This window comes from Giraffa tippelskirchi, chromosome 1 (genome assembly GCF_054371585.1).
Source record: "Giraffa tippelskirchi isolate mGirTip1 chromosome 1, T2T-mGirTip1v1.2.pri, whole genome shotgun sequence".
Lineage (NCBI taxonomy): Eukaryota > Metazoa > Chordata > Mammalia > Artiodactyla > Giraffidae > Giraffa > Giraffa tippelskirchi.
Genome location: NC_137275.1, coordinates 119,535,549 through 119,549,591, shown reverse-complemented (window position 1 = coordinate 119,549,591; position 14,043 = coordinate 119,535,549). Strand labels below are relative to the sequence as shown.

The 14,043-nt window shown below is 41.7% G+C and overlaps 1 protein-coding gene across 15 annotated transcripts in view; it reads right to left on the bottom strand.

Annotated features, from left to right (window-relative positions):
• Nucleotides 1–14,043, bottom strand: part of SEC24D (SEC24 homolog D, COPII component) — a 120,265-nt gene that overhangs the window by 19,408 nt on the left and 86,814 nt on the right. For all 15 annotated transcript variants that reach the window (XM_081493360.1, XM_081493395.1, XM_081493351.1 and 12 more), the window contains 3 exons: nt 9,031–9,222; nt 8,369–8,462; nt 610–726 (listed from right to left, as the gene is read on the bottom strand). In XM_081493360.1, the coding sequence (XP_081349486.1) occupies nt 610–726; nt 8,369–8,462; nt 9,031–9,222 (403 nt within the window). The remainder of the gene's footprint in view (nt 1–609; nt 727–8,368; nt 8,463–9,030; nt 9,223–14,043) is intronic.

The window sequence follows — 14,043 nt, the reverse complement described above, 5'->3', positions numbered from 1 at the left end:
TCACCAGGGTAGCGGCTGCGTGTCGAGCACGCCGTGTGCCAGGCGTGTGCCACGTGTGCATGGTGTCAGCTGATCCTCTGATGACCCCAAGGATGCTGACGCCGCTGTCCTCCCTGCGCAGGTCCAGATGAGGCGACCTGTCTGGGGTCACGTGGCCCCGGCTGGATGCCCGCCTCACGGTTCATCCTGCCCCCTGACTGGGTCCCAAGGCAACACCTTAGAGGGCTTGAGCAGGGCGTATTCTGAGCCCCGGGCACCTCAGGACTGCCGTCCTATGGGATGTCCATCACGTTCACCCTCTACCTGACCCTTCTGCATTTCCCCCCATTTCTCCCATCTCCATAACAGTCTTACCAACCAGTGTCTTACATGGGTTATACATGAAAAAGCTTGAGATTTTATCTTAATGTAGGTCAGATATCAGTTTCCCTAGGAATATACAGTTTCCTAAATTATTTACATTCACAATCTTCCTTACAATGTACAGTACCCTGGATTTATACGTTTAACTTTGCCCTCTTTCTTACACAAATCACACATGCCCTCTCTCTTTATTCCCTTATAAGAACAGACATATGGACATTTCAAAGGGCAGCTGTTTACAAATACCTTTTCTTTGTCCGTATTAATCATTTTTTTGTCATCTCTGTTTTTGAGTTTTCCTGGTGCTTCTGCAGTTGGCAAAGAGGAATGGAAGATGAACAGCTTCCCAGGACAGTCTGCTGCCTTTAGGAAAAAAAAAAAAAGACTTCGGTGGGAAAGTTTTATTGTAAGGGACTCAGAAAAATAAAATATAAGTCCTTTCTATGAGCCGAGCATTGTATGCATCTCATTAATCCTCACAATAACCTTGTGCCTTATATAGACTGGGAAACAGGCTCAGGGAGGCTAAGAGACCTGCTTAAAGTCAAACAACTTGTAAATGAAAGAGACTATAAATAGGTATATATCGGCTGCACTGCGGGGCTTGCAGAATCTGAGCTCCCCAGCCAGGGATGGAACCCAGGCCCCAAGCAGTGACAGCACGGAGTACCAACCCCTGGAGCACCAGGGAATCCCCCAAAGAGCCAATACTTAAATGTAGGTCTCGGTACCATGACGTTTTAAACACCTATTCAAATGATATGTCCAAGTAAAAATACTTTGTCCTTTAGCCAACAGAAGTCTTTCAGAACCAGGTGAATCCCAAAAGTAAAAGTAAAAAGATTCCTAGGATCCTGGCAGAATAGAAGCTCTTCTTTGAAACAGTCAGTAAATACAGATGAAACCTGAAGTGGGACCCCGAGGAAGGGTGCACAGGAATGCAGTGGTGGTGCAGCAATGTTAGATACGAGGAACCAGCTTTCAGGCAAGATGACAAAAGGAAACAAGGTGGGATCACGATGACACTGTTGAGCTGCAGTCCTTGGGAAGTAACACAGAGCCCAGGTGGGCGCCATGAACATCAACTCAGCATTAGGATTTAAAATCTTATTTAAGGAGCTGAGAGGTAACCTATGAGCAAAACTTACTGAAAGTAAGTAACACGGATACTGCCCCTCTGCAGTCCTGCCTTTCTCCAAGTCAGCTGGGCACATCGCTGCCTCGAAATGAAGACAATCGTTTTGATCACAGAAGTGGCTTTTCTCCCTGTGATGCCTGAAGGCTTTCCACTACAGGATAAAGTCCACACCCCTTTATCTGGGTGGGAAGACCAGGAAACAGTGGGATGTGTCGCTACCAGTATTTGCTATGTGCAGCTCTGCCCCAGATCCTTTGCACACATTTCTCATTTCATGCTGACAACCTGGGGAAGAAGGTAGTATGGGCTGCATGTTAAGGATAGGAGACCTGGCCCATCCAGCCTGGCCCAGGTCACACAGCATGTAAAAAACAGTTTCAAGGCCCTTTGGAGCTTACCCTGAATCTGTTTTCCAGTCTAATCTTGCCCTGACCATCCCCTACACTGGAAGTTCTAATCCTCCCTGCTTTCCTGGAGTACACCATATGCTTTACACACCTCTTTATCTTTGCACATTCTGTTCCCTCTGGCTGGAATACATCTCTCCCTTTTCGTGACCTGGAGTGGTATGTGCAAAGATGGGGTTCAGTGGCACACGCTCGTGTGCCCGGGTCAGCTGCAAAATGTTTTGGGAAGTTATTGCTAATAATAAGGTATGTGGGTTTGTGAATAACTTCCTCAAAAAGCAAATGAAGAGAATTCAAGGTTAGCCCGGTCCTAACGTGTCTCACCACGTGACATTCTGATGAGCTTTGTGGAGTGGGCCCCAGGGGGAGGGTCCCAGCTGACACCCTGGGAAGGGAAGGTAACCCATGCCCCATCCCATCTTTGCTGTGTGACTCAGTATGAGCAGCAATTTTATTGTTGCCCAAGACTTCTACAGAAAATTACTGACAGATACAACATTAATAAGGAGGAGGGAAGGCTTCCTTCTTCTTATGAAGAGTGAAGAGCATGGACAGTGGTCCTCCATGTGCAGACAGACCTCATAGGAGAAGTAGGCTATCAACACTCTGGCCAAGAGCAACACATTAGTCCCAATGACGGAATCCTAGTAAAATTTCCAGTGATACTGATAACAACACATTACAGGTTTTGAAATTCTATGACTAGATTTTTTTCATTTTTATCACTTTTACTATTACAAAAGTATTTTTTTGTCTTAATCCACTCCAGTACTCTTGCCTGGAAAATCCCATGGATGCAGGAGCCTGGTAGGCTGCAGTCCATGGGGTCTCGAAGAGTCGGACACGACTTTCACTTTTCACTTTCATGCACTGGAGAAGGAAACGGCAACCCACTCCAGTGTTCTTGCCTGGAGAATCCCAGGGACGGGGGAGCCTGGTGGGCTGCCGTCCATGGGGTCGCACAGAGTCGGACACGACTGAGGCGACTTAGCAGCAGCAGCAGCAAGTAGCAGAAAAGGTATAAAACTTTTCTTAAAAGTCTATCTTCTCCCTGACTTTTCTTGCCTCACCTGCCCAATTTCCCTAAGGAATTTATTGTCAAAAATTCTTCTATGCGTCTAGATCTTTGCTACTCATAGAAGAATTGTAATTCTATACCACAGGAGTTAAGACCAGGGGTGTAGTTCCTATCTACATGGGTTTAGAATCTCAGCCATTTTATTAGCTAAATGACACTGGGCAAAATATTTAACTTCTCTATGCCTCAACTGAGCTTCCCTTGTGGCTCAGCTATTAAAGAATTCGCCTGCAGTGCAGGAGACCTGGGTTCAATCCCTGGGTTGGGACGATCCCCTGAAGAAGGGAAAGGCTACCCACTCCAGTATTCTGGCCTGGAGGATTCCATGGACTCTATAGACCATGGGGTTGCAAAGAGTCGGACACCACTGAGTGACTTTCACTTTCATGCCTCAATTACCTAATTATATGACATAGGAATCATTGTAACTGTTATACAAAAATATTGAGAGAATTCAATGATCCAGGACATGGTGTTTATCATAATTACACATACATGATTGCTAGTTAATATTACCCATTGAGTAAAACTCTGAAGGAAAAAAGATAAAGTATAATATTAGGGAAAAAAATTAAGAAGCCATATTTATCTTTTTTCTTTATATATATATATAATGGCTATTAATTTCAGACTTATAATTTCATTAATCACATCCTTAAAAAAATCTTTTATAGGTAGCAATAAAAGAAAGAGCTCCTATGGCATTATACGCTTTATGTCCCTACAAAATGTTATGATTTTACCAGAATCTGATTGTGCCCACATGAGTGTATCATACAGGATTAGGTGAGTGACATGTCATTCTTGTTATGATGGAAACAGGTTGAGGAAGGCTGACCTGGAGAACCCAGTGTTCAAAATTCAGCTCCAATGTCCTTTCTTCTGAGAGAGGTGTTATCATTGCCCTCAGCAGAGCTGTTTGCCTCTACCTCTCTGTCCCCACTCTGCTTTGTAGATGAGACTTTTCTAGAATTCATGACACTAGGTTACAGCTTTATGTATTCTGCTGTCTTCCATGGATCTCCGGCTCCACGAAGAGGGGAAGGCCTGTGACTTTTCTACTGTGTGTTTCTCTAGCCACACTGCCCACCCCCGCCTCAGGTCTGGCCCCTTCACCCTACAGGTGCCTCATGAGTTTCTGTGGAAGGAATGTGGTGACACAGCATCTTGAAACCAAACTGAAGCATATATGAAGACGACTGAGGGATAAACTCCCCACATCTAATGATATATTTGAAGCATAACCACTAAAGGCCATTTCCCTCCAACTTTTTGGCAAACTGTTTATCTCGTTTTATGGGAAAGTGAAAGCTAACTCAGAAAACTGTTCTGAGGCCAACTTGAAAAACAATGCCAGAAATTCACATATAGTTGAGTTATGAGTGTCAGATTTTAAAATAGATGCAGATTTTGAAAGACTATATACAAAAAAAAAGACACTAAGAGTGCAAGGTGCTGTGGACATGGAAGCATGTACAACAGAAAACAGAGAACTGAAGACTTTAGCTGGATCGTTCGAGGGCTTTTGAGAAGTATGTGTAAGAACGTTTCAAACAGTCCCTTTTTATCTTTGTGACAAATCTGCGCATGTTTTATGTTCATTTTTGTCTTCCATCTTTGCTTCAAAAAGTTTATTACAACTAATTATATATAGCTCTGACTTGGCATCTATCTGATAGAAGGTAAAGCTATAATTCAAATGGGGGAGTCTGGTTCTACAGTGTCTCCACTTGGACACAAATAACAAATGTTGCGCTTTGCTGTCCTTTCAGCTTCTCCTCCTGTGCAGAGGGGATGAGGCTCTGGGCTCTGGCCTCTGGGGCAGAATACGCTGAGCTGTTCACCGACCTGCCACAGTCCTGGACATTCCAGAGGCACTCTTTGCTCTCCTCCCCCACACCCTTTTTTGGGAATATTAGCAATAAACGTCATGTCTTGTATTACAGAGTCACATCTCTTCCACACACTATAAGCAACTTAGGGACAGTAGTCCTAACACTGTCTCATAAAACACAGGCATTTAGTCAATCTTTGTTGATTGAAAGAACAAGTGAATGAATGATGTGGTCTCTTCAATATTTAGATACTACCCTGCAGGTTCTCAAAACTGTTTGCTTTCAGCCTGATAATGACTTCAGGCAAGAATTTTAGTACCTTTGTAATATGTTTATACAAATTTAAGTCTGACTGATTTTTAGCCACACAGGACCTGAAAGATGATGAGATAATATGACTGTCAGAGGCAGCTGAACTATCATACACACATCAGACATTTACACGCTTTTACACAAACACACAACACATTTATCCTATTTTTTCTTCATCCAAACCTGATAAAGTTGCTTGAGGCAGAAAGTATAACCCACAGATAAGCTCCAGCTGTACTACAGTAGTTTCTGCTCTTACACAACAAATTATAATCACCTGGAATCTTCCTGGGAGATGCAGAAGAAATATTTTTCATTAATTTGTTATTTATAGCAATAATCTATTTGTAAAAAAGCTTTTGAGGAAACAGACAATTAAAGGCACATAATAATAGAATTACTAAGACAAATGTTAAGAACTAGAAATCAGTAGAAAGGTCAGGGAAACTAGAACATCCACCCTAAGTAGTATTAGTATTTTTACTGTAGTTAATTAAGGCTAAAACAAACTATGAATTAGAATGCTTATCATGACTGACTCTAGGAAACCAGCTAGTGAATCTTTTCTACACGTTAAAGATTGAATCATTCAATGTCTCCACTTAATGTTCTACACAAGAAAGAAACTTTCTTCACTGTGTTCTTTTTTAATTTGACCATTAGTTTAAAGCACAGAAGAGCTTCCCTGGTGTCTCAGTGGTAAAGAATCTGCCTGTTAATATAGGACACACGGGTTCGATTCCTGACCCGGGAATATCTTCATATGCCGCGGAGCAACTAAGCCTGTGTTCCCCAACTCCTGAGCCTGTGCTCTAGAGCCCACGTGCCACAACTAACTACCGAAACCTGGGATCCGCAATGAGAAGCCACTGCAATGAGAAGCCTGCACCCCGCAACAAGAGTAGCCCCTGCTCACTGCAACTAGGGCAACAAAGACCTAGCACAGCTAAACACATAAGTTAAATTAAAAATAAATAAAAGCAGAGAATAAGACATTAAACCATAGTTAATGAAAAGCATTCTTAGTCCAAGTGTAACGTGAAGTTGGAAGGCTCAGGTATGCAATTTTCTGGGGAGTTAACTTAATGTGAGGATATTCTGAGACACTGCAGAATGACTAGCAATTCTTGATGCTGGTGGTAACTAAATACGGATAATCAGTAAACTGTGGAGCTGATGCATCAGGATCTCTGGAAGTGGGGCCAAAAAGTTGTAGTTTTAAGAAGTACTTGCCCTTTAAACACATGACTGCACTGACATTAGGTGGGGTGTGGCTGCCTCCTGGTCTTTCTGCAGCCCGGAGTCTGTTTCAAGGCTGGGCCTGGGGGAACAACCTGCCAGCAGGCACGGGGCAGTAACCACCACCGACATCATGTCCAACTCTGTCATTTTGTAAAGGCACCTCCTCATCTTCATAGAAAGACAGTTCTTTACCTTCTCCAAAAGGAGTTCATTCTACTTTGTAAGAATAGTGTACTTGTTAACTTTGACTTCTGATTAGTTATATTTAGATGTTAGTTTCTTCTCTTTAAACCTCAGTGGAAAGGCATATGTTGCTCTAACATTAAAACTCCAAGTATAATATAAAAATAAAAAAGAGATTGGATGAAATGAACTGGGCTCTGCTAAAGGACAGGCAGCTGAGAACAGTCAGTGCGGTGCTGAGTGACCTCCAAGAACATCCTGCTTATTAAGAACGCAGTGGTTTTCCATCATGTATCATAACACCACACTTTGGACACGTGGAAAGCATGCACACAAATTGCTCCCTACATTTTTTCTTTCTAGGATGCTTAGCAGCCTCTAGACCTCCTGTGGACTGCGTGGAACCCACTGTGACAAGACAGTATTGCTCCCTTTTAGAAATGATATATGGGGTTGAGCTAGGATTCTGTGTGCATATTTTAATGAAGCCTATATTTTCTTTTATGGATGAAACTTCCTGTGTGCGTGCATGCCTGTATTCTTAAAAAATTTGTTTACTAGCAACTAAAGAAGAGCCACTCTGCTGTCTTAACTAATGATTTACTGGCTTGCGATTCTCCACTCATCTTTCCTCTCAGGCACGTGAATATACTGTCACTCCCAGGACAAACTCTTGAGGGTAGAAAGACCTGTAGTGTTGTGTATAACTTATCACATATCAGGAAATTTACATAGGAATTTCGAGACATCTTATCGGAGGACAGAATAACAACAACTGCAGAACTTTCAAACTGAAACAGTTATTTGTCTTTCGCAGTGTGGAATAAAATAGGAATTCCTATAGTCTTTCTGTAGCCCAAACAATGATCACTGCTGGCTTCCACAGGATGAAACTTAACACCTCCAAATTGCTTTCGGATGTAAAATTTATCTTTAATTTTACATTAAATTAACATATATTGAGGCTTTTTGAGGGATATCTGTAAGTCTTTGATCTCATCAGTAAATACGTTGAAAATCAGAAAACCCAGGCAAGCATCTATACTAGAACCAGACTAAAACATTTGGACACAAAATTTATGTGGAAGTAGTTCATAAACTTAATTCTGTAGGGTTGTTGTTGCTGTTTGTTATTATTACTAGCCATTTTATCTTAAAAATTAATTTAAATGTAACTTTAATAATAAGATTAAAAAAAACAGTTTCAGGAACTAGCTGTCTAGGCCAAAGGTGACTCCTGTGCTAAGGTAATAATGATTAAGAGTAAAGCACTTTCCAACCATTCTGCCTTCCTCAAATTACTGTCTTTATTAGTACGACAATGACCAGAGTCACTTGGGCTCACCTTCCCAACCAGAGACACGGCCAACCCCACACCCGGGACTGGCGTTCGGAAGCCCCAGCAGCATTTGCTTCTGTCACTGACTGTCACGACTTTGCCCCTGCATGTTTGAAAAGCCCAAGGAAGGAGAGAAATGGGGGTTTTTCCTCTTCACATCTGGTAGTTCAGATGTTGTTGAAATAATTTAAAAATAGATCATATAAAGTTCATATGAAAGCCAAAGGGAGGAGCTAAACCGGAAACCCTGACAAAATCAGTTCCTCGGATGCTAACAGCGCTGGAATGTAAACGCTGGGAGTGAGCTGTGGTCTGGCCGTTTCCTCCTGAGGTTTGCTCGGAAGTGGGGGACAGCCTCCAGCAAGCTGCATGTTTTAATGAAGGCTGTATTTTGTTTCACGGATGAAACTTCCTGTGTGTGTGTCATTTTTAAAGTTTATTTACTACCAACCAAAAGTGGCTTCTGCTCACCTTTAAGGCTTCCATGCCAGCCTGGATGACAGGAGCAAAGACGGTCTCATTTTCATTAGAGTCTGCAAACATCTCTGGAATCTGATCCAATAAACTGTAAGAAATGAATGAGCAAAAGGCTTTAAATACTTAGCATATTTATAACAAACATCAAGAAGTAACTCACGAACACATCAAGGCTAAATACATATGGCGTTTGTTTTACACCGAACACCTGTGGGTGAATTTCACAGGTCACTCTTCAGGGAATGATATCCTGGCATGGTTTGGCACCAAAATTCATGATTTGGTTGGAACATTTACAAAAATCACACCCTTTATAATGTTACTTTTCTATTTACCACATTTCTGATCTCTTAGACTGTGAATTGTAGAACAGTGGCTACATCATCAGTGAAAATGCTCATCCACGCACAGGAAATAACTCCTGTGTTGCCTTTCCAGCAAAAAGGAGGGATGGACAGGCCTGAGTGTGAGTACTAAAACATTCCTCATTTTAGATACTGGTCTACACTGAGAAGAGACAGACCTAACATAGAGTTTTATAATCCATGTGTTAAAACTCCCTTGTTAATGACAAAACAAAACATATGTGATTGAATCAAGACATGAAAAAACAGACAAGTGATTTGGGTCTAAATTATAAAGCACTTGGTACTTGCTTGTGAATCACAGACTGAGATTCTTGATAGTTGACAAGGAGACCATCCAACAGAGGAACAAAGACCTCGCTGACATCAGTCACCACCATCATCTGAGGCTGGGCCAGATTACTCTTCACATTGAAGAAATGCAGAACTTTGTTATATGTGATAAAACCAACTCGAATTGCAGAAGTTTCTTCTTGATCTTCCCTGTGAGGGGGTGGGGGGAAGTTTGAGGCTCTTTCATAAATTTATGACAGAGAGAAATGAGAAATGAGAAATCCCCAATGTTTCTATGAGAAACTCAGTAAGGAATTTACATTAAATTCAGGAAGGAATTCCATAAAATACATGGAAGATATGTTTAAAGTTTTGTTATCATTTACCAGATGTAGATAATACTGAGTCACAGTGGTGGGGTGGGAGATATTTCAAAACTAAGTAAGTAAACTGATAAAGAAAAAAAATTCTCAAAAATCTAGGTAAAAAAACAAATAGATATTATGAATTTGTTCGTATTTTTCTAACATATTTATTCTCAAGCCATAGCAATTACAAAGTATTCCACCCCCGCCCCCACCACCATAAACAAACTAGGCTTATTACACTCTTTATAAACAAAGCTCTCAGAAGTCGCCAGAAGGTCAGAGTAACAGATGGCATATCTGAAGAGAAACACACGTTCAGATGATGAACGGGACAGCTATTAAGAAAGGACCTGCTCCTCCCCTGTGACTTGTCTTACACATTCTCAAGACTCAACAGGAGATGGGCTAGATTTTGAAAGTTATATACCATATAATGGAGAAGGAAATGGCAATCCACTCCAGTGTTCTTGCCTGGAGAATCCCAGGGACAGAGAAGACTGGCGGGCTATAGTCCATAGGGTTACAAGAGTCGGACACAACTAAACCACCATACCATATAAACAAACAGACAGTGCAAATACATAACACAATCACATATACAAATTGACAATGAAATTATTAGGTAACCATTTGTGATACTCACAATTAGTTAGTAAAAGCAATAAAGACTACAGAATTGTAACAGAGAGTTTAAAATTTTTTGCAGAATTCCAGGACAAGGCTCTAGTTTCCTGAAAGGAGTATACAGGTATGAATCTTCTTACTCAAGTCTGTACTGAGTAAATTTACAGTTGAGTGGTCTGGACTCTGGTTTTTTTCCTCTTTCTTCCTCCCCCTCCTCCTTCCACACCCCTTTCTAAAATAACACACCTGGACACCACTGATGCTCTTACTGATAATCAGCAGTGGACATAACATAGTGCTCAGGGACTGTGTGAAAGCTTCAAAACACAGATGCCATTTTCTCCGGTCCTTAGATTTCAGTAAAATTTATTCTGCTCAGGGAGCAACTTTTTAGAACAGAACCTAGTGTGCCTGGTTTCTAAATTTTGCACACGGCCTGAAGAGTTACTTGAGTACAACAGAAAGGAAAATGGAATCATGTGAAGTTCCAACTGCTGACTCCACCACAGACATTCCAGTTTCCTTGATGTTTCAGCAGAGTACAGGCTGACTCTTGACTTTAAATTCTCTTTTATTTTTGTTTCCTTTGCTGACGGCATTTGCTCTTCACTGTGGCCTTGATAAATGAGTGGGCAGTTTAAATAGATCCTTATAATCTCTTCCAAAAGTACTTGGTAAATGTTTGTATCTTGGACTCTTGCAAAATTTTTAGAAATAGGAATCCTTATCTTTTGTAACTACACATACACAGACTCTCACACACACATACACATCCCCTCCACATCCTAAACTGTATGACTTCAGGCAACCAATGACTATACTATACTGCATCCATATTTTCCCTTTTCTTTCCCTTTTTGTTAGACTTTTACTCTTCAAGGCCAAACACAAGTCCTCCTTCTGTGAAACTTCCCCTGATGCCACCAACCAGAAGTTATTTCCTTTTCCTAACTTCCTACAACTCATTCTCAGCTGGCTCTTGGTAGATACTGTCTTTCAGTTAACATTTCCTGAATCCTTGACTATAAGCCAGTAAAGGTCAGGGCTCAAGGCTTATGCTCTCTGCTCTCAGAGGGTCTAGTACGATGTCAGGAATTAGAGGTCTTGTTGAGGACCATTATCATGACGGTGAAACACCGTGCTCGGGATGGCAGGTTAGAGCCCAGACTGGTAAACTGATTGCATCTTTTCCCAGCTTCAGGTGAGTGATGTTGCTTTGGTAGCTTAAAATCAGCCTCCTGGAAATATTTACGCCACAGGAATGAGCAAACAATGCAAATAAAGGCTTTGCTTATTTCAGAGCGGTTTTCTAGCACACCATTGGTTCAGCTCCTATATCCCAGTGAACCTTGTATTACATACGAGAAAAATGTCCAGCAAATCATGAAGGGCATTTATTCTCTTTTAATAGTTAACTTGGAGTCAGCCAAGGCAAAAGACACAAAAATTATAGAGAAGAATCTGGATTGCTATTCCCCATTGGGTTTGGACATTTTTAGTGATGGGAAAAGAGTATCCTGGGATTCATAGGGGTCACTTAAATTCTAATTAACATTTTTTATAAATATCTAACCAGGACATCTCACATTATTACAAAATAGTAGGAGTAGTGTTTTCACTGGAACAGTTGTTTTTAAATTTAAGAAAGAGCTATGCTAAAATTTTCTTTTTCAACAAGATAGCTGCCTTGATAAACCATACCCAGAAGAAAATGGAATCTGTCTCTCCTTCATATTAATTCTATACAAATTTTGTAAAGTTATAGACAGGATATCATAAAGAACAACATGGTTTGTTCCCTTTTTCAATGACCCTTTCCCTCAACACTCGCCCTTATTATAATGGAATGAATCTGGCAGAGCAACACCGAAGATATCAAGTAACCTGAAGAACTAGAATATTCCAAAATCAAGCATTTTGAACATATTAGCTACACCAGCATTAGACACAAACAACTCAGAAAGAGAATTTGGTCTGAATAACAAGTAAAACACTTCAAATCTTTTCTGTCCTGTTCCGGAAAAGTCAGACAGAGAAGTCTGTCACTCTGGCCATACCAAAGATGCAAATTCAAAGTTCAATAGTAAGGAACAGGCTTTCCCTTCTCAAAAGATTAGCTGAGAGATGAACATACCTTAGACATTCATGGTAGTGGTTTAGTTGTTAAGTCGTGTCCGACTCCCTGGACTGTAGCCGCCAGGCTCCTCTGTCCATAGGATTCTCCAGACAAGAACACTGGACTAGTTTGCCATTCTCTCCTCCAGGGGATCTTCCTGACCCAGGGATTGAACCCATGTCTGCTGTGTTGCAGGCAGATTCTTTACCACTGAGCCACCAGGGAAGACCCAACTTAGACATTAACCAAGACTTATACTGTGCTTTAGAAACGCTCTTTGGCATATTACCTGCTTTAATTCAAAGAATTAAACCAAATTGATGGCAATCATACCATCAAAAATATAGTTATACACACATACACATACACACTGCCCAAAATAGATTTCAAGGAAGAAAAGAAAAAATAGATTTGTTTTAATCTAAAAGATGTACTCAGTTATGTGTGACTCTTTGCAACTCCATGGACTGTAGTCCGCCAGGCTCCTCTGTCCATGGAATTCTCCAGGCAAGAATACGGGAGTGGGGTGCCATTTCCTTCTCCAGGGGATCTTCCCGACCCAGGGATCGAACCCACATCTCTTGCGTCTCCTGCACTGGAATGGTCGCTCAGTTGTGTCCGACTCTTTGAGACCCAATGGATTATACAGTCCATGGAATTCTCCAGACTAGAATACTGGAGTGGATAGCCATTCTCGTCTCCAGGGGATCTTCCCAACCCAGATATCAAACCCAGGTCTTCCACATTGAAGGTGGATTCTTTACCAGCTGAGCCACCAGGGAAGCTCATTTTAAAAGATAAAGAGAAGGTATTTTGGCTTGAATAAGAACTTTAATGAGAAATATTTGAGAAGTGGCAGGGAATAGCCAGCAGTATCTTTTTTTTTTCTCCTATCTTTTGCCAAAGTCACATGTCTGCTCCAATGGTATATAAAAGTTATGATGACACCTAATAGTGTGATTTTATAACTTACACCAATAGGTTATAAGCTTCATATCACCAGTGTGCTGAAAAGGCACATGGGGTTGGTGAAGTGAATAGTCATGTGAGAAACTAATTTGAAGCAGTTTGAGAGAAGGGGGAGAGAGAGAGACTATTTCCAGAAATCAAAGTAGCTTTCACACTCCTCAAATGTAGTATATTAAGGCAGCCCTGTGAGAGGTCTGTGATCTAAGATGTCATTTTTGGCAGAAAGTCCATCCTTGTCAAGTGTCCCTGAGAATGAGGTAGCAGAAACTGTAGTCACAGCCGCTGGCAGGCATCAAGGCCTTTTTTGCCCCATCTTCATCTTGCTCCCAGCTCATTCTTCACTGCAAGATTCAGTTTGAAATCACCTCTGTGTTTTTTAAACATCCCCACTGCTTTTCCAAACCATCTCCTTGAGAATATGATGACTTCAGCTTCATGGATACAAACAAAACGACTCCTGGGAGGTCCAGCACCGGCGCTCACTCGGCTGAGCCTCACTCACAGGCACCACAGCCCGGCCACACGTGGAACAGAGAGGAGGGGGCGCCCGAGGACTTGTGGAGCCCGAGGGGCTGTGGGCAACCCACCCCTCAGAGCGGCCCTTCAAGGACAGAGGCTGCTGATGTTCAGGGTGTCGGGGGAGGGGGGGTGGAAGAGATTAAGACTGGTGCAAACACTAGGTTTCAGACAGTCTTCCACAGCTTCTTTTTTTCCTTAAGCATGCCTTCCTCCCATAAACAAAGGCTTTCTCCCTGCTCCAAGTCTCCTTACTAGATGCTAGTTCCAATCCTAAACAAACTAGTTTGCATACGATAAAACATAGTCATGTTTGCTAACACACTTTCCATCTTTCCTTTCATGCACTCCCCCTGCAATGACAAGACAAGTGATGTACGCTGTGCCCTTAAATTACAGGTCACAGAGGCAGGAAAGCTGCAGAGGGGCCAGACAGGG